The sequence below is a fragment of the Mustela lutreola genome, chromosome X (genome assembly GCF_030435805.1).
Source record: "Mustela lutreola isolate mMusLut2 chromosome X, mMusLut2.pri, whole genome shotgun sequence".
NCBI lineage: Eukaryota > Metazoa > Chordata > Mammalia > Carnivora > Mustelidae > Mustela > Mustela lutreola.
Window position 1 is genome coordinate 112,337,761 of NC_081308.1, and position 21,646 is coordinate 112,359,406.

A 21,646-nucleotide genomic window follows, 5' to 3' on the forward strand; every position below is an offset into this window, starting at 1 on the left:
GTGGGAGGGGGGAAACAGTCTGGTGGGACTGGGCACTTAACCAGTGGAATCTGATGCTATCTCCAGGTAGACAGTGTCAGAATGGAATTAAATTCTAGGACACCTATATGGTATCACAGAGAATTCCTTGTTGTAGGGGGAAAAAACCCACACATCTGGTGTCGGAAGTGTTGAAATGTGGCAATAGTGTGAGAGGAAAGGAGACACACAAGAAGGAAGAATGAGACATTTCTAACATGCCATCTCACTCAGAGCAAAAGCCAAAGTCATTACAAGGGCTTATTAGACCTTACATAGTCATCTGCGCCACCATCTCCCACCCCCCTGCATCTCCTGCTACTCCCCCTAGTTCATTCTGCACCAGCCCCAGTGGCCCCCTTGCTGTTACTTCAACAAACTGGAAAATGTTCTACACAGGATCTTTGCACTGGCTATACTACCCACCTAGAATGATCCAGATATATGAATGCCTTACTCTATCTCCTCCTTCAGGTCCTTACTTAAATGTCCCCTTCTCAGAGAGTTTCTCCCCAGCCACACTATTTGAAATTCCAGCAGCCCCTCAAATCTCCCTATCTCCTTTCTTTGCTTTATTTTTCTCCCATAGCACTTAGTATCTTTTAACATACTATATATTTTAACTATGTATTTATAGTGTACTATTGCTCTCTACTGCTAGAATGTAAACTTAAGAAGAGCAGGGACTTTCATTTTTGTTCACCACTTTATCCCCAGTGCTGAGAACAGTGATTGGCACACAGCAGGTGCTTATTAAGGATTAAATTGCAAGAGCTCCAGGTGGTTGTGTTGATTAAGCGTCTATCTTCAGCTCAGGTCATGATCCCAGAATCCTGGGATCGAGCCCCACATCCGAGATGCCTATTCAGTGGGGAGTCTGCTTCTCCCTCTCCCTCTGCCCCTTCTCCCACTCATACACTCTCTCTTGCAAATAAACAAATTTTTTTTAAGAAGAGCTAAATTGTGTCCCCCCCATTCATATATTAAAGTCCCAATGCCCAGTATCTCAGAATGTAATTGTATTTGGCAATAAGTTATTTTTTAAAGATTTTATTCATTTATTAGAGAGAGAGAGTGCACAAATAGGGGAGAGGGGGAAGCAGGCTCCCTGCCGAGCAGAGTCCCAGGAACCCAGATCACCACACTGAGACAAAGGCAGACCCTTAACCCAGTGAGCCACACAGGTGCCCCTGGGGGTAAGTTCTATAAAGAGGTGGTTGAGGGCTCCTGGGTGGCTCAGTCGTTGAGTGCCTGCCTTCGGGTCAGGTTGTGATCCTGGGGTCCTGGGACCAAGCCCCACATCAGGCTCCCTGCTCAGCAGGAAGATTGCTTCTCTCTCATCCACTCTCCCTGCTTGTGTTCCTGCTCTCGCTGACTCTCTCTGTCAAATAAATAAATAAAACCTTAAAAATAAAAAAAAAATAGGTGATTGAATTGAAATGAGGCCATTGAGATGGGGCTCTAATTCGGTATGACCGGTATCCTTATAACAAGAGGAAGAGACACCAGGGGTACAAATACACAGAGGGACAATCACATAAAGAGGCAGCAAGAGGGTGACCATCTGCAAGGCCAGGAGAAAGGCCTGGAACAGATCCCCAGATGGCCTTCAGAGGAAAACAAGCATGCCAGAATCTTCATCCTGGACCTCCAGCTTCCAGAACTATGAAAGAATAAATTTATGCTTTTTAAGCCTCCCAGGCTGTGCTATTTGTTACGGCAGCCCTAGCAGACAGTGTGTTCAATGAATATGTGCTCTGAATGAATGGATAAACAGGTAGATGGATACGGCAGGAACATGAGAAAAACTCAAACCAGAAACAGTTTAAAAGAGGTAGACCTCAGGGATGGAAATACAGGTGAGGAGGAATGGGACAGGAGGCAGATGCTTTTTATTATAAGTCCTTTGCTACTATTTATTATTTTATCTACATGAATGTATTATTTCAGTAAATAATCTTAAATGCTAATTTTTAAAAAGGGGTGTTACAGAACAAAAGAATATAGGTTTGGGGCGCCTGGGTGGCTCAGTGGGTTAAGCCTCTGCCTTCGGCTCAGGTCATGATCTCAGGGTCCTGGGATCGAGCCCCGCATCGGGCTCTCTGCTCGGCAGGGAGCCTGCTTCCTCCCCCTTCTCTCCCTCTGCCTGCTTCTCTGCCTACTTGTGATCTCTGTGTGTCAAATAAATAAGTAAAATTTTTTAAAAAGAATATAGGTTCATGAGGCTTTATACTACTTGTTCTCCATCCAGGGCAATTTTGTCCTCCAAGGGATATTTGCCAATGTCTAGACATTTTTCTTCTCAAATTTGGAGAGAGTGCTACAGGCACCAGGTGGGTCAGGGCCAGGAATACTACTAAATATCTTACAGAGCACAGCGTAGCACCCCACAAAATGTCAATAGTGGTGAGCTTGAGAAATCCTTTTACACAATTGTGTGGATGGTAGTGCCATAACAAGTTATTAAGGAAAGTTATGGCTGTTTAGCTAATAGAATGAACCTCCAGGAAGAACTTAATGTAGAAAAACTACCATGTTATGCTACGATCCACACTTTGGTGCCTTTGTTAGAGGAAAATTCTGGACCAAATGATAGTTCTGATGGCATTGCTAGCAACATGACTTCTGTCCATAGATTCTTACACAATATACACAAATGCAAATGGCCATTCATCCCACATTACCTCACTCGCACCTCATGGTCTCTTACTACCAGTCTAATTTATCCCTTCTGCTCTCCACAAATTAACACGCAATACTCCCTTCATTCTTTTATACCAAACCCCAATTCCAAGATTTCTCCCAAATCACAACTCATGCTGGAATGCCTTTTCTGTACCTTCCAGCCAAGATTTCTTTCTTCTTTTACCTCTCTCATGAAATCTCCATTCCCTGGAAAAGAGGGAATAATTTCTCATTGGTTCCATCTTGCATAAAAACAGAACCCCTTCCTTGCTCAACGACCTACCAAAAGCACCTACTTTTCCACACACACCACTAAGTAAATATCTAGTGTATGGATCTACTAGGTGTTTTGACTACTGTATGTTCATGAGAAATGTGTCTGTGGTAGTATTACATCCAGTTAAGAGGTGGTGTAGAGGGGTGCCTAGCTGGCTCAGTGGGATAAGCCGCTGCCTTCGGCTCAGGTCATGATCTCAGGGTCCTGGGATCAAGTCCTGCATCGCATTGGGCTCTCTGCTCAGCCGTGAGCCTGCTTCCCTTCCTCTCTCTCTGCCTGCCTCTCTGTCTACTTGTGATCTCTGTCAAATAAATAAATAAAATCTTTTTAAAAAAAAAAAGAGGTGGTGTAGACAAATGTCTGGTGATCTGCTTTGGGAATATGGTTTCCTAGGAGGGTTGTAAGAAGAATCAAGGGCAGTCACTGTTTCATACTATTGCTCAGAACATTAGTTTTGACCTCAATGAGCAATATTTTCATGCTTCCAGGTACTGAGAACCTGCTAGGGAAGGGAAAAGATACTATTCCAGAATCAATGCACTTTGGAATATCTACAGAAGGAAACACAGGAGACTAGTAACACTGATTGCCCTCAGAGATGAAAACTGGAGAACTTAGAGATAAAGGTAGGCGAGAGATCTAATTTTCAGTGTATATGCTTTTATAACTTTGGAATTTTGCTCCATGTGCAAAAATTAGTTGTACAAAAATATTAATTTTTATGTCAGCATACTATATGAAACTATAGTATTTGTATTAATTATTTTTTATGTCCACATACTGTACAAAACTACAATATTTCTATCTTAAGCCAAACTTCTACCCAGCTACAAATGGATGTGAAAATATCTTGTTTTTTTATATTCAAAACTGAGGTATTAAATATATATCCTGGCAATCTGTTAGACACTGAATCCCACACCGAGAAAAATACTAAAAAGAAATTGTCTGCAATGATATGTTCTTTATTGATATGACTGTCTTTAAATTACATGGAAATAGGCAGAAGAAAATTGACCTAAACTATAGTGTTCCTATACCTCCCTAAAGCAACACTTTTAAAAATAACTGGAGGGCTGAAAAAATGCAGTGACAAAATTTTATTTACATTTTAATGTAATATATAATTGATTGACCAGGAGCTTTAAGCACTCTGTGTTCTAGATGACAAGAGAAGACCATTTTATCTGGGAATAAATAGTTCTCTGCCTTATTTTGGTTTGGATGCGATAATGATGAATACCAAATCCCTCGGGATGAAAAAATGCTTTATTGAGAACTCCATTTCCTCAAATTTTTCTCATTTCCCCAGTGACTGTAATATCAAATGTCGTAAGTTTAAAACAAAACAAAAACGTGAAAATGGCCCTTGTTCAGACTGAGTCTCTCCTATGAAGATATACTCTTTTTTATCTGATCTGTAAGGCCCTTCTGAATTCAAGGATGTCTACCAGACCTCTGGCCATACAAGGTAAAGGGTCATCAATCTGGTGTATCTGCCCCTGGCCACTCCAGGAAATTGACTTTAGTTCCCATTGATGAACCTCACCCTACTGACACCTCCTAGCATATTTTGCTTCTGTTCTAAATTAATTTGCACAGCAGGTGAGCTGGAGACTTTCAAAAGGTGACATGAGTATGTTTTGCAAATGTATTTCTTAACGACTCTTCTAAATGAGGAAGGAATCAGGCAGGCAAAGCTGAATCGGCTAAACCAGGCAATATAACGACCTTGAGATTCTCAGTATTCTTCTGTGTGCTTCTGTTCTGGGTTGAATAGACATCCCATTGGTTATTATATTTATCTGTGGAAATTTAATCTCTGTTATTCTAAAATGAAAAAGTCATCTCTTCACCCTTGCAAAGTCTGTTTCTATCTGATAACAGCTTTACTGGTTGTGCGTGTACATTGATATATTTGTCTGCTAAGACTGCCATAACAAAATACATAGACTGAGTAGCTTAAACACAGAAATTGATTTCCTCACAGTTCTGGAGGCTAGAATTCCCAGATCAAGGTGCCAGCCAGTTCAGTTCCTGGTGAGGGCTCTCTTCCACCCTTATGGCCTCACTTAACCTATATTATCTCCTCATAAGCTCTGTCTCCAATACAGTCACATTGCAGGTTAAGGCTTCAACATATGAATGGAGTGGGGGGAGTTCAGTCCATAACAACTGAATTCACAGTAATGGAGAGTTTTATATTTTATAGGTTATTAAACATATATGTAGGAGATGTATCTGCCCACGTATATACAAACATTTAGAACTGGCCAAGAGGCAAAGCAAACTGATTGCTTTGGAATTAGTGGGATTGGTGTATAGAATGCATTTGGGGGAAGAGGAAGAAGGGTGTCAGCGAGGAATGGAAAAAATCAGCTGGTGGGATAGGAAAGGAGGAACAGGAGAACTCCATATAGGCAGTCTCTAACCAGGAGAATATTAAGTTTTTAGCAAAGTCTTGCACCAAAGCAAACAAATTCCACAGAATTGAACAGGATGCTTTGAATCCCCACTCCACCTAATATCCACTAAGACAAAGCTCTGCCAGGCAGGCTGGAATATGAACATTGGCCTAACCTGTCCTATCCTGATTTCAAATTCACAAGAGAATGGCAACTACGTCCCTTTAACTCACACTATCCAGTATTGCGGGGCAAAGGAGCATTTAAATGCTTTTGATGGTGATGATTATGGAAAAAAATGGAATGCAAATGGCTACTGACAAGTTTCATTGTAACAACTTTTATAACCCCATTATTAAAGAGATGAATATCTTCATATTCCTAAATAAGAGGTAATCACATGTCTAAAGCCTCTTTGCCCCTCACTTATTTTGTTAAAATGCTATTCTCATTTATTCTCAATCTTTTCCCCTTGGTGTGCATTAGTTACTATGGAAACATTGGAATACTATAGTTTGAGCATATCAACATTTCCAAATTCTATTAGAATATGAAGCTAATTTATACTGTGGTATTGGGGGAGAGAGTTCCCAGAGTTATAAATGAATGCAAGACAAAATGAAATATATGGCACTGTCACACAAATACAAGCCCCACTTAGCACCACAAAATGGCTGAGGCTCATCTTAACTGCCTAGTCTATGTATCAGAATCCTGACTACAGCTGTCAATGAAATTGTCTTAGTCTGTTCACGCTGCTATAACAAAATACCATAGCAGGGAGGGGGGGCCTATAAACAACAAACATTTATTTTTCACAGTTCCGAAGGCTGGGAAGTTCAAACTCATAGCCACAACATATTTAATGTCTGGTGAGAAACTTCTTCCTAGACAGTTGATTTCTTCTCAATGTGTCCTCACATGATGGAAGGGGCAAAGGAGCTCTCTTGGGTCTCTCATTAGAGCACTAATCTTATTCATGAGAGTCTTCAGGACCTAAGAACCTCCTAAAAGGCCCCACCTACTAATATCATCACGTTGGGGGTTAAGTTTCAACCTATGAATCTGTGGGGGACAAAAACATTCAATCTATAGTAGAGGTCTACTAAGAAAGACATTAATCCATAACAACATCAGTACATGTTCTTTCCTCTTTATGCTATAATTATCATTTATTCATAAACAGTTTATTTGTGTCATTTCCACTTTAACCCAAGAGTTTTTAGGCTAGTCATTTTAAATTTCGAAGTGACCAGATTCTTTTGTTGTGGTGGTTTTCTTGTTAATTTCTCATTTTTAATTTTATTGTGGTAAGAACATTTGCCCATGTGTGGGTACTTACTATACATCGTGACCACAATGTCTGGCATACAGCTAAAACTGAATGTATCATCTTCTCTCTTGAACTAGATGTTCCTCTATATTCCTTCCTCAGTTGTAATACCACATTCACCCAATCACTCAAGCTAGAAAATCTGCAAATCAGCTTTGTGTCCTCCCTCCCCCTTATTCATTAAATTGAATCAATCACCAAGACTTATAAATTTTACCTCCTAAAAGCTCTTCAAATTTCTCCCCATCTCTATATTTCTTGGCATCATCTACTAAATAATGCTATGAGAGATAAGGATTAAGCTCACTCCCACCACTCACACCTCCCATCCATCCCTTCCAATATAGTTTTAACATTATTTTTATATCCTCAAATTGCTGTCTTTTTTGCCTTTTTAAGGAGATTTTATTTATGTTTTCATTTGGTGGGGGGAGAGGGAGCAGGGGCAGGGGCAGAGGGAGAGGGAGAGAAAATTTTAAGCAGACTGTGTTGAGCATGGAGCCCAATGCAAGGTTCCATCCCAGGACCCTGAAATCATAACCTGAGTTGAAATCAAGAGTTGGCTGCTCAACCGACAGGACCACCCAGGCACCCCTCTTTTCCACTTTAAATAATATGCATAAACTTACATTTCCTGTTTGATAAACTATAGGTAGTTTCTCCTAACTGCCCACTTTGTAAGATGAAGACATTACTGTTCTACATTTCCCTCTCCCTCGTCTGTCTCACCCCTACTTCCCAATTTATGTCTGTTTCTGTACATCTCTGTTTTCACATTTATCCACACCATCATCTTATCAAACCTCCTACTTGGTCTCCCTATTTCCTTTCTCAGCCCATCTTAACTCTTCACACAAAAGCCAGAGTGATCGTTTATGAGTTTAAATCAATATCTGATTTTGTCAATGACAGACTAACTTGTTTCAGACTATCCATCCCATTGAGAGCAAGTGTAAAAGCTGAACACATAAAAACATTTTTAGTCACATTGAAGGACCATCAAGGCAGCAAGAAATTGAGACAGACCAAGATTCTGGAGGAAAGAGAGGGAGGGGGAGAGAGGAGAGATGTGAGTCAGACATCTGGCTGCATTTTTGCTTTAAGCCATTTGGCCATTTGAAATCTGTGGAATGAGAAGCTAAGTACCTTAGCAAAAAAAAAAAAAAAAAAAAAAAAACCTACACACACACAATGCAGAAAATAGTGCTTAAGAGTCTGAGAAGTTGAGAAAAGCTTTCAGAAGTCTAATGAAACTGAGAAAGGGAAAATGGAGTTGAGTGCCCATGAAGGAGAAGCCCTGGTAAATACCACAAACTTTCAGCTGAATCCCCCAAAAGACCACAACCCAAGAGTAAGAGAGAATGAGGAAAAGCTCAGCCCTCATAAAAACGGAAGCCTAGTCCCAATTTCTAATCAGATGAAGGTGATTTATCCCTACCATGAGTGCTTGCCAGAGTAAAAAATAAATCCCCTCTGGAGGAAAATAGCATCAGCCAGAACCTCAAATTATCTCAACTTTTTATATGGTTCAATATATGGTTCACTCAATCAATAATCATAAAGCATACAAAAAGACTAAAACTGACTGAAAAATCAAGAGAAAATAAGGACAGGCCACCTGGGTGGCTCAGTCAGTTAAGTGTCTGACTCTTGATCTCAGTTCAGGTTCTTGATCTCAGGGTTGGGAGTTCAAGCCCCACACTGGGCTCCATGGATTCTACTGAAAAAAAAAAAAAAACAAAAGAAGGAGAAAAATAGACAATAGATACGGAGCCACAGAAAATCTAGATATTAGCAGTTCTCAGACATAGACTTTAAAATAATTGTAACTAATATATTCATGAAATTAAATGACGTAATGGAGAATTACAGCTATAGACGACTAACTGCCTATAGAAGAATTATATTAAGAAAAATTGGGAGCCATGTTTCCCCTTTTAATCTACAAAAAGGGCCTAGGAGCAGGGGCACACTTGTCTTAGTCAGCTCTGATTACTATAACAAAATGGCATAGACCAAAGGGCTTAAACTACAGAAATTTATTTTTCACAGTTCTGAAGTCTGGGAATCTGTGATCAGAGTGCCAGCGTGGTCACGTTCTGGTGAGAAGCCTCTTCTTGTTTTGAAGATAACCACCCTCTCATGGTACCCTCATATGCCGGAGAGAGCTCTGGTCTCACTTTTCTTGAAAGGGCACTGATCTTCCATCTTCATGGCCTTGTCTAAACTCAATTATATCCTAAGGGCCTCATCTCCAAATACCATCACATTGGAAATTAGGGCTTCAACATATGAATTTTGTGGGGATACAAACATTCAGTCCATAACAACCCTAATGACAGTGAGCATACCCAGGGCCCAGATCTTGGTTTCTAAATACCATTCTCCATTAAAAGGAACCAAGGATCCTTGTAGAAAAGGTTAATCCCACAACCGGGGCACAGAATGTATAAGAGGAGTTTTAATCTTTTTGTCCCTAAAAGTAAAGAGGTGCTCGAAGAATAATGGGGGAAATATCAAAAGGACACAGAGCCCTCAAAGGGCTCCCATTGGCTAAATTTGAGCATCATAGTAAATAAGGATAGTAATGACTTAAAACCCATTGAATAAAGTAGGAAGTCATGAGTCCATACTAATATGAATGAAAAGTTTGATGAGGAACTAGAGATAGATATACATATACAGATATATAGATAGTTTCAAAGTACCTGTACACAAAATACTTATTATTTGCAAAGTTAAGAAGAAGCACCCTACAGTGGAGAAGCATGGAAGACATCAACTTAATACAATGAAAGAACAAAGTATCACTTCTGTGTATTCCTGCCAAAAACTTATAAACAAATATAATCATGAGGAAACATTAGATAAACACAAGTTGTGAGACATTTTACAAAATAACTGGGCTATAATCTTTAAGTGTCAATGTAATAGAAGTCAAGGAAAGAGTAACTATTGTAGATTACAGACTAAACAGACATGACAACCAAATGCAATGCTTCATTCTGAATTAGATTCTTTGGCTATAAAGGACATTATTGGCAAGTTGGCAAAACTTGAATTGGTATCTGAGTATTGGATAATAGTGATATATCAGTGTTAATTTTCTGACTTGATGGTTATGTTACAGTTTTTTTTTTAAGAGAACGACCTTTGTTTTTTTAAGAAATACACATGGAACTATTTTGAAATGATTGAGCATCATGTCACTTACTTACTCATAAAAGGTTCAGGCTACTGGGATGCCTGGTGGCTTAGTTGGTTAAGTGGTTGCCTTTGGCTTAGGTCATGATCCCAAGGTCCTGGGATTGAGTCCTGCATCAGGCTCCTTGCTCAGCAGGGAGCCTGCTTCCCCCTCTGCTTGCCTGTCCCTCTGCTTGTGTTCTCTCTCTGACAAATAAATAAATAAAACCTTTCCTTTATAAAAAAGTTTTAGGCAAAAATTTCTTTGTACTGTACTTAAAACTTTTCCATAGGTTTGAGATTGTTTCAAAGTATTTTTTTTAAGATTTTATTTATTCATTTGACAGAGAGAGACACAGTGAGAGAGGGAACACAAGCAGGGAAAGTGGGAGAGGGAGAAGCAGGCTTCCCGCTGAGCAGGAAGCCCAATGCAGGGCTTGATCCCAGGATCCTGGGATCATGACCTGAGCCAAAGGCAGACGCTTAATGATTGAGCCACCCAGGCACCCCTGTTTCAAAACACTTTTAATGTCTTATGATGTTTTAAAAAACATGATGAATTAAAATTCATGACAATAATAGCACACAACAGCAGCTCAATTTATAAGGGAATAAAATGAGTTAGAGGATTGAAAGGTCCTTACATTAAGCAGTGGTAAAAGTAGTAATTGCAGGTAGGTTCTAGTCAAAATCCATGTAATTTTTAGGTTCACAACTAAAAGAATAATAAAAGAACGTATTACCAGTAAACTAAAGATGGAAAATAGAATAATAAAAAAACATGACATACTTAATGGCTCACTTCTAAAGAATGCAGTATGGGAAGGGGAAAACATAATAACTTTATAGTGAAGTAACCTGGCAGATAACATCTTAATCACAGTTAATATGACCAGTGATAAGTCATTTTGTTAGCAGGCACCCTCTGATATGATGTGATGAGAAATGCACTTCATCTCTGTGGTGCACTCTCTCCAAACCCCATAACCTAATCTAATCATGAGACAAACCCAAATTGAAGGACATTCTACCAAATGCCTGACAAATTCTGCTCAAAACTGTTATAGTCATGAAATTCAAAGACTAAGAAACTGTCACATATCAGGGGAGACTAAAGGCATATAACAACTAAATGCAATGTGGTATTATAGACAGCATCCTGAAGCAGACTATTTAGACTATTACAATTCAAATAAAATCTGAAGGTTAGTTAATAAAGATGTAGAAATGTTCATTTCCTAATAACAACAAATGAGAACATTCAGGAAAATTGAAATTTAGGGGAGATTGAACCTTGGTGAGGGATTTACAGGAAATTTCTGTACTATCTTTGCAACTTTTCTGTAAACCTTAAAGTATTCCAAAATAAAAAGTTTATCTAAAACAAACTTCATAAATATAAAAGTACATAAGACAAGAAAGAAAGAAAAGAACAGGTATAATAAATAGACAACAAAGAGGATGCCAGACATAAATCTAAATATGCCAATAATTAACATGAAATATTATTAGACTAATGTCCCAATTAAAGAAATGGTCCAGTGGTGCTTGGCTGTCTCATTCAGTAGAGCATGCAACTCTTGATCTCTGGGTTGTGAGTTCAGGCCCCACGTTTGGCATAAAGCTTACTTAAAAAACAAACAAACAAACAAAGACACAATCCAACTGTATGAAAAAAATCAACCATATGCTGCTTGTAAGAGATACATTTTATTTTTAAAGATTTTATTTGTTTATCTGAGATAGAGTGAGAGTGAGAGAGCAAAAGCAGGGGGAGCAGCAGGCAGAGGGAGAAGCAGGCTCTCCATCGAGCAGGGAGCCCAGCACAGAGCTCGATCCCAGGACCCTGGGATCACGACCTGAGCCAAAGCCAGCCACTTAACTGGCTGAGCCACTCAGGCACCCCACAAGAGATACATTTTAAATGTAAGAGTACAAAATGGTTAAAAATGGGGGCACCTGGATGGCTCAGTCGATTGTCTGCCTTTGACTCAGGTCATGATATCGGGGTCCTGGGTTTAAGCCCCATGTCAGTCTCCCACTCAGCATGGAGCCTGCTTCTCCCTCTCCCCCAACCCCTGCTTATGCATGTACTCTCTCTGTCATAAATACATAAACATCTTTTCAAAATATGTCAGGACAGCTATATGAATATTAGATAGAATAGACTATATTCTGGAGGATCTGGAAGGCTGTATGCATACAAAGGGCTGCACATATGCTCAAGGGAGATCAGAGATGGCCGAACTTAGGCCTTATATAAGCAGAAAGTAAAAATCAGGGAAGACTTGTAAACTGCCTGAACTTAGAATGAGTGTACCAACACATGCATACATTCCCTGGGAAAGGGTGGAAACCTTGTTGGCTCAAAGTGTTTGAGCAAAATCTCTGACAAATAATTGATCACAAGCTATCATGACCCAAGGGTGAAACCTAGGTGGCTAGGCTTAAAAATTAAGAACAAGAATGTTAACAACAACAGCAACAGCAAAAAACTGAGCAAAGATTCCAGTTGTCACACACCACAGGGGAGATGGACACTACATAATTAATCCAAGCATATCACTAAGCAAAAACAAAGGAACATAGTGCAATATAAAAAAATAAAAATAGCTCTCCTCCAGACACCCAAGATGCTGAAAGGAAAGAAGGTGAAGGAGAAGGTGGCGGCCCCGGCCCCTGCTGTTTTGAAGAAAAAGGAGGCCAAGGAGGTGGTCGATCCCCTGTTTGAGAAAAAGCCCAAGAATTTTGGCATTGGACAGGACATCCAGCCACAAAGGGATCTCACCCACTTTGTCAAATGGCCCTACTACATGTGGCTGGAGTGGCAAAGGGTTATTTTCTAGAAACATCTGAAAGTGCCTCCAGTGATTAACAAGTTCGCCCAGGCCTTGAACCTTCAAACCACCACTCAACGACTTAAGCTGGCCCACAAATACAGACCAGAGACAAAGCAGAAGAAGCAGAGATTGTTGGCCCAGGGTGAGAAGACAGCTGCTGGCAAAGTGGATGTCCCCAGTAAGAGGCTGCCTGACCTTCGAGCTGGGATTAATATTGTCACCACCTTAGTGGAAAACAAGAGGGCTCAGCTGGTAGTGATTACACATGATGTGGATCCCACTGAGCTGGTTGTCTTCCTGCCTGCCCTATTTTGTAAGTTGGAGTTCCCTACTGCATTATCAAGGGGAAGGCCATACTGGGGCATCTGGTCGACAGGAAGACCTACACTACTATTGCCTTCACACAGGTTAACTCAGAAGACAAGGGAGCTCTGGTTAAGCCAGTGGAAGCCATCAAGACCAATTACAATGACAGATACAATGAGATATATTGTCATTGGGAAGGCAATGTCCTGGTTCCAAAGTTGATGTCTCTCAATGCCAAGATAGAAAAAGCAAAGGCTAAAGAACTGGCTACCAAACTGGGCTGAGTGGATGCTGTCGAATTTTCTTTACATAGAAGTAATAAAAAGTTCTCTATAAATAGATAAATACATACATACATAGAAACAAGGTGTAACCCATACACGGGGGAAAAGCAGCTTATACAAATTATCTGCAGGAGGGCCTCCATGATAGATTCAGTACATATGAACTTCAAATAAGCTATTAAAAATATAAACTAAAATAAACCTTATTTAAAGAATAAAAGGAATGTTTAATGACAATGGCTTATCACATAGGGAACATTAACAAAGAGATATGAGTTATAAAAAAAGAAATGGATAAAAATTCTAGAATTAAAAGGTACAGTTGAATTGAAAAATTCATTCAAGGGACTCAAAAGCAGATTTGAGCTGATAGAAGAAAGAATTAGTAAACTAAAAGGTAGATCAATAGATACTATCCAATCTAAAGAAATAACATGTAAAAAAAAAAAAAAAGAAGAAAACTAAAGAACCTCAAAGGCCTGAGAGACACCATCAAACACACCACATATGCATAATGGGAGTTCCAGAGGAGAAGAGGAGGAAAGGGGGGCATAAGTACATGAAGAAATAATGAGTGAAAACCACAAATCTAATGAAAAGCATTAATCACAGCATCCAAGTTAATGCCCTACACCCAATCTACATCCAAGTTTAATGAATTCTGAGTAGAACAAATTCACAGATCTTTATAGCTAGAGAGGGAAAGCCAAAGAGAAAACCTGAAAATAGCAAGAGGAAAATCACATGTGAACCACAATGAGATTAACGGCTGACTTCTCATTAGAAACAATGGAGAAAAGAAGGTGGTATTATGACATATTCAAAGTGCTTGGGGAGAAAACTCCACCAAGAATTCTAGGAGTCAGGTCACTGTGGCAACAGTTCATAACAACACTTTCTCCTCCCCAGCTTCTGGGTGTCCCTTCAGGGATTCTGCTGTAAGTTGTGCTGAGGAGAAGGGTGTGGGAGGTCTCTGACCTGCCACCATGGGGGACGGTAGAGGGGACAACTTTGAAGGTATGAGCACTGATCGCCTTAAACTGGAGTTATTGGAAGAAATCCATATGAAAGACTTGGCACAGCTCTCAATACTTGAAATAAGACACAAGATAGTGGACCTGGAAGCCAAACTCAATACTCACAATGAAGGTGGTGAATGGAAAACCCGTTATGAAGCGCAACTTGAACTGAATGTTCAACTAGAAAAGCAAATTGTTATTCTCAAAGAGAAAATGGAAAAAATCCGTGGAAATCCTTCAGATAGACTAGCTTCTATTCGTGTCTATGAGAGAATGCCAGTGGAATCCTTAAATACATTACTTAAACAGCTAGAAAAAGAAAAAAGGAGTCTTGAAAATCAAGTGAAAAACTGTGCCCTTAGACTGGAACAAGAGTCAAGAGCTTACCACAAAACCAATGATGAACGCCGCGCATACCTAGCTGAAATGTCTCACATCTCTGGCTCACACCAAGTTTCTAAAAGGCAACAGATGGATCAACTTCATAGAATTAAAGATAATCACGTGAAAGCAGGAAGACATAATCCAGCTAATCAGAAGATAGTAAATGCCAAGAAAGGACCAGCAAAAAAGATCACAAAACCAAACCATCTTCCAAAACTCAATCCATGATTCCAGAACTGGATGTATTTCTATTTCTTCCCTTTATTCATATGTAATAGTCAACTTGTGAAGTTCGAGTTAGTGCATTTTTCAGGGAATGAAATAGATTTTTTAAAAAAGCTATTAAAACTTCTTTAGCTCCTCTTCCAGCTGTTTGTTCCTTTTTCCGCATGAAAGTAATTTTTTAGTAATCTAGTTTAGTTTCAAAAATTACTCTAGAAAATAATTTTAGTGACTCTAATATATCTAATAACAGTCTGTGATTCTTAAAAAGTCCTAGAGAACGTGAAGGTTATCATCATTATATTTTCTTTTTAATAACCTCTCCATGATATGCTTTGATAGGTAACATTGCTATTGTATTTGGTTTCTAGTCGGCCGTAATCTAAAAATGTGAGCTTGGGGCACCTGGGTGGCTCAGTCAGTTGGGCGTCTGACTCTTGATCTGAGCTCTCATCTTGATCTCAGGGTCATGAGTTAAAGCATTAAACCCACTTAAAAATAAATAAACAATATTCTTTTTAAAAATATGAATTCACCAAAACTTTTTGCTATTTTAGGCTGTATCATGTTCATTTTTTTAAGCGCAAAGCTTAAACAAGGCTGCAAATCAACTGCATTTTAAACTGTGGCTTGAAGTATCATGGTATTGAGGAAATAGCTTTCAATCGGGAATCAGCTTGGTTATAGTCCCCACTCTGCCATGAACTTATGAGATTTGGGGAAAGCCCCTTCACCTCATCTTTATTTCTTGTACCTATAAAATGACTGAGGCAACTTCTAATGCTTCTTACCGTTCTAGAAAATGAATATGTATTCAACTACAGGGTCCTGTCACTTAGCACATAGTGAATTAAGTCATGTTTGTGATGCTTATTAATTCATAGTAATGAGCTCATTTTTTGGACCAAACTTGGCCAGTGTCCACAACACTCAAGTCTAGAAGTGGAGATAGAATGAGGATAGGAGACAGTTCTTCTAGAAAATTTATTAAATTCTCCTATTCATGTTTAGACTGTTTTTGTAATTGCTACATAGATCTGCAATCCACATATAATTTATATGCTCAACTTCATAAGTGAATTTAAATTCCCAGAAATCACCCAATGGTCAGTGTAACTTTTAGCTAATGGCGTTCTCACATTGTATCTGGCACTAAAACCTAAATTCTATTCAGTATACTAGTAATGAATACCAAATGCGTTTCTATAACTATCTCAATAGTTATTCACTTTCTTTAAGGAGAATGCATAAATTCCATATAGCCAAATAATTTTTATATGACTATAAAATATAATGCAGTGAAATATAAAGTCAATTCCTATAAATTACTCTAGATTGGAGTTGTTTGGAAATATTGTCTCCTATTCTTAATTAAGCTAACTGCAGATACCAGATACCATGGCCCATATTATCAAACAATTACTAGATTTTTATGTTTTATACCATCTTTCTTAGCATTAGCAACAAATTGATAATCTTAATATTAGTAATAAATAGAATCACAGATCATCACTGAAGAATAAAAAAGGTAGTTTTTTCCCTATCATACAGAGGTAGGCCATTGTAGGGACTGAATTAAAGAACATTTAAAATTATCTCAATCACTGTGATGGTCTATTGAACAGCTTCCCATGGGGATCTATCACATTTAAGTGTTAGTTCTATAGGTGCTTCTTTTGAATACTTTCCAGATATCAGAAAGTGTCTCTTAAACATGATGATGGAATGTTGATGAGGTAGTGTAAAAGACTGAAATGAGAGACTTTCAAGATCCGTATTCTGGTATCAGTTTTGCCACTTCTAAGCTTCTGACTATAAGCAAATCACTTTTTATTTTTTTTTAAGATTTTATTTATTTGACAGAGAGAGATCACAAGTAGGCAGAGAGGCAGGCAGAGAGAGAGAGAGAGGAGGAAGCAGGCTCCCTGCTAAGCAGAGAGCCTGATGTGGGACTCGATCCCAGGACCCTGAGATCATGACCTAAGCCGAAGGCAGCGGCTTAACCCACTGAGCCACCCAGGCGCCCCAGCAAATCACTTTTTATTGCCTCATTTCATTATGTATAGAGCTGGGAATATTTACCCTACCACCTTGGGATTGCTGTGTGGACCAAGGGTACTTACTGAACATTTGTTTATTTACTTCTTTATACCTTATTTCCCTCTGAAAGTTTGCCACTAAATTTAGAGGTATAAAAGCAACATCCACAACATAGAAGATGAAAATAAAAGTTAAACAGTTTTGCAAGAATTTGTGACTAAGCAAAACTCTAGCTTTAAGCTTTCTAACAGCCAGCACAAAGAAGGAATGAGCTGCATAGCTCTCATTAGTTTTGTAGATGGAATACACAAGTAGTGAAAAAGTTTGCCCTCATTCCCTAGTTCTAAGTTCTGAAGATAATTTGCCATGCAAGATTTTATAAGAAAGTGCAATTATTGGGGCACCTGGGTGGCTCAGTCACTAAGTGTCTGCTTTCAGCTCGGATCGTGGTCCCAGTGTCCTGTGATCAAGCCCCATATCGGGCTCCCCCCTCAGCAGGGAGCCTGCTTCTCCCTTTCTCATTCCCCCTGCTTGTGTTCCCTCTCTTGCTATCTCTCTCTGTCATAAATAAATAAATTTTTTAAAAAGAAAGTGCAATTATTTATTGCAATAATCAAAAAAAATGAGAGTTTGGGATCCTTCTTTGTTTAATACTGAAATATGTATTGATAAATACCAGTATTTTTTGAGTTCAGAACTCATGGGTACCTGGGTGGCTCAGCTGGTTGAGCCACGCTCAACAGGGAGCTCAGTTTCTGCTCTGCTTCTCCCTCTGACCCTCCCCCCTCTCATGCTTTCTCACTCTCTCTCAAATAAATAAATAAATAAAATCTTTTTTAAAAGTTCAGAATTCATAAAGCAGAGAATCAGTAAAACAATATTTAGTATATTTCAAATTTTTAAGTGTCTAAATGTATTAAAAAATATCAAGAAATACTATTTATAAACACAGATGATATTACAACCAAAAAGACAGGTAATAACAAGTATTGGCTAGGATGTGGAGAAATAGGAATCCTTACACACTGCTGGTGGGGAAGTACAATGATGCAACCACTTTGGAAAACAGTTCGGCAGTTCCTCATAAGGTTAAACATAGCGTTATCATATGATTCAGAAATTCCACTCTTATGTATATACCCAAGAGAATTTAAAGCCTATGTCTAGGGGAGCCTGGGTAGTTCAGTCAGTTGGGCATCTACCTTTGGCTCAGGTCATGATCTCGGGGTCCTGGGATCAAGCCCCATGTTGGGCTCTCTGCTCCGCCGGGAGTCTGCTCCTCCCTCTCACTCGCCCTCTGTGCTCCCCCCACCAATAAATAAAATCTTTAAAAAATGAATCCTATGTCCACATAAAAACCTGTACATGAATGATTATAGCAACATTATTCATAATAGCCAAAAAGTGGAAGCCACCCAAATGTGCATCAACTAATAAATGGATAAACAAAGCATAGTGTATCCAAACAATGGAATATTATTCAGCAATAAAAAGAAATGAAGTACTGATATATGCTACAACATGGATGAATCTTGAAAATAAGTGAAAGAAGGCAGTCATAAAATACTACATATGACATAATTCCATTTACATGAATTATCTAGAGGGTAGGTGATGGGGAGTGACTGCAAATGCTACAGGGTTTCTTTGGGGGTGATGAAAATGTTCTAAAATTAATGGTGGTGATGGTTGTACAACTCTGTGAATATACTAAAAACCATTGAGCACTTTAAGTGAGTTAATCGTATGTTATATGATTTATATCTCAATAACACTGCTAGTAAAAAATAATCCTATACCCACCGAAATAATCCTTAAAAATTGAAGGCCCCACAAAAAAAGACATTCCCGGGGAGGGGGGAAGCCCGGGAGAACTAATTGCTATCAGACCTGCCTTATAAGAAATTTTTAGAAATTCATCAGGCTAAAAAAAAGAATAAAAAAGGGTTTTTTTTTTAAAGATTTTATTTATTTATTTGAAAGAGAGACAGTGAGAGAGAACATGAGCGAGGATAAGGTCAGAGGGAGAAGCAGACTCCCCAAAGAGCTGGGAGTCCGATGCGGGACTCGATCCCGGGACTCCAGGATCATGACCTGAGCCGAAGGCAGTCGTCCAACCAACTGAGCCACCCAGGCGCCCAAAAAAGGGGTTTTTTTAATTTAAAAAAAAAGGAACTTTGTGAGGCTGAAGAGAAATTGTAACTCAAACCCACACAAAGCAAGAAAACATCAGTAAATGTAATTACATAGGAAAACATAAAATACAACATAAACATATTTTTCTTTCCTTCTCACAACTGATTTAAAAGTCATCTGCATAAAACAATAATTATTAAAATATTGGTAGATTTACATAAAAAAGTGATGAATGTGATAATAGCACAAAGGAAGGGAGAGGAAAGGAAGTAATATTAAAGCACTTCTATACACTACCAGAAATAAGTTAGGACTAATGTGTAGTGTATTGTTTTTGGTTAAGATGTATATTGTAATTCCCAGACCTACCACTAAGAAAATAATTCAACAATTAGAGTAAATAAAGAAAATTAAGATGGCACACTAGAAAATATCTGTTTAGTGCAAAAGTAGACAGTAAGGAAGAAATAGAGGAGAAAAATACATGAGACATAGAAAATAGCAAAATGGTAGTTATAAATAATGACATTTATATTATGATCAATAATTACATTAAATGTAAATGAAATAAACATTAAAATAAAAATAGATGATCAGACTAGATTTATAAATGGAATCTGGAGCACATGGGTGGCTCAGTGTCAGTTAAGCATTCAACACTTGATTTCAGCTCAGGTCTTGATTTCAGGCTCAGGAGTTCCAGCCCCATGCTGGGCTCCATGCTGGGTGGGAAGCCTACTTAAAAAAAAAGAGGATCTAACTGTAGGCTGTCTAGAACAGATACTTTAGATTCAAGGCACAGATAGGTTGAAAGAATGGAAAATGATATGCCGTGTGCAAACTGTAAGTAACCATAAGACAGCTGGAGCAGCTATCCCAAGGCATTAGTTTTCTATTGCTTGTAACAAAGGACCACAAATTTAGCAGCTTGAAACAGTAACAATTTATTAGTTCACAGTCTTACAGGCCATAAGTCCAGGCATGTTCTCTGCTTAGGGACTCAAAAAGGAAAAATCAAAGTGTTGGACAGGCTGGCTTCTTATCTGGAAGCCCTAGGGAATAATCTGCTTCTAAACAAACAAACAAACAAAAACATCTGCTCTGAAGTTCAAAGAATCTGCTTTCAACTTCAGGTTTTTGGCAGAAATTCCATTCCTGGCAGCCGTAAAACTGAGGTCCCCATTTCTTTGACACATGGTCCCTACTATCTTTCCACAAGCAATAGAGCTTTAAATCTTTCTTGGGCATTGAATCTTTGTCAACCTAATTTAGCACCAGCCAGAAAAAACCTTTGTGTTTACAGGGTTCACCTGATTAGGTCAGTTCCACCTAGATGATCTTTGTATAAGATTAACTGACTTGGGTTTTTTTCAAAAAATATATATATATGTTTTAAGTAAGCTTTATGCCCAATGTGGGGCTTGAACTCACTACCCCAGGATCAAGAGTCACATGCTCTACTGACTGAGCCAGCCAGGCGCCCCAGACTTAGGGCTTTAATTACATCTGGAAAATTGATCACTTCATAACAGTATCCAGATTAGTATCTGAATGAATAAGAAGAGAACAGGAATCTTGTGTAGCCATCTTTAAAATACTGCCTACCACAAGTAACATCATATAAAATAGACTTTAACACAAACAGTATTACTAGAGAAAAAAATGACATTTTATAGTGAGGAAGAGTCAATTCATCAGGAAGACATAACAATTACAAATACATACCTGACAAAGGTGCCCCAACATAAATGATACAAAACCTGATAGAACTGAAGGGAGAATAATCTCTAATATCTTACTCTCAATAATTAGTAGAACAAGCAGCAATGTCCACAATAACCAAAATACAGAAAGAACCCAGATGTCCATCGACAGATAAATGGATAAGGAAGATGTGACAAATACACACACACACATACACACAAACACACACACACACACACAATGGGATATTACTCAGCCATCAAAAAAAAAATGAAATCTTACCATTTGCAATGACATGGATGGAACTAGAGGATATTTTGCTAAGCAAAAATAAGTCAATCAGAGAAAGACAATTATATGATTTCATTCCTATGTGGAATTTAAGAAACGAAACAGATGATCATAGGTGAAGGGAGTTAAAAACACAGTAAGACAAAATCAGAGAGGGAGACATACCATAAGAGACTCTTAACTATAGGAAACAAACTGAGGGTTGCTGGAGGGGAGGTAGGTGGGAGGAGGAGGTGAAACTAGGTGATGGGCACTAAGGAGGGCACTTGATGTGATGAGCACTGGGTGTTCTATGCAACTGATGAATCACTAAACCCTACATCTGAAACTAATAAGACACTATATGTTAATTAATGGAATTTGAATAAAATTTTTTAAAAAAACAATTAATAGAACAATTAGAGAAAAAAATCAGCAAGGATAAAGAAGACCTGAACAACACTGTCATAAAATTTACTCTAAATGATATCTAGGGGACATTCCATCCAACAACAAAAGAATACACATTTTATTTTCAAG

General features: G+C 38.6%; 1 protein-coding gene and 1 pseudogene across 1 annotated transcript; both read left to right on the forward strand.

The window, feature by feature from the left end:
- The first annotated feature begins 12,528 nt into the window (after window positions 1-12,528).
- On the forward strand, window positions 12,529-13,331 carry LOC131821663 (large ribosomal subunit protein eL8-like; annotated as a pseudogene).
- Window positions 13,332-14,201: 870 nt separating this feature from the next.
- On the forward strand, window positions 14,202-15,086 carry LOC131822009 (coiled-coil domain-containing protein 169-like). Its single transcript, XM_059158389.1, has one exon. It carries the CDS (start codon window positions 14,318-14,320, stop codon window positions 14,960-14,962), a length of 645 nt encoding a protein of 214 aa, XP_059014372.1. The 5' UTR covers window positions 14,202-14,317; the 3' UTR covers window positions 14,963-15,086.
- Window positions 15,087-21,646: the final 6,560 nt, after the last annotated feature.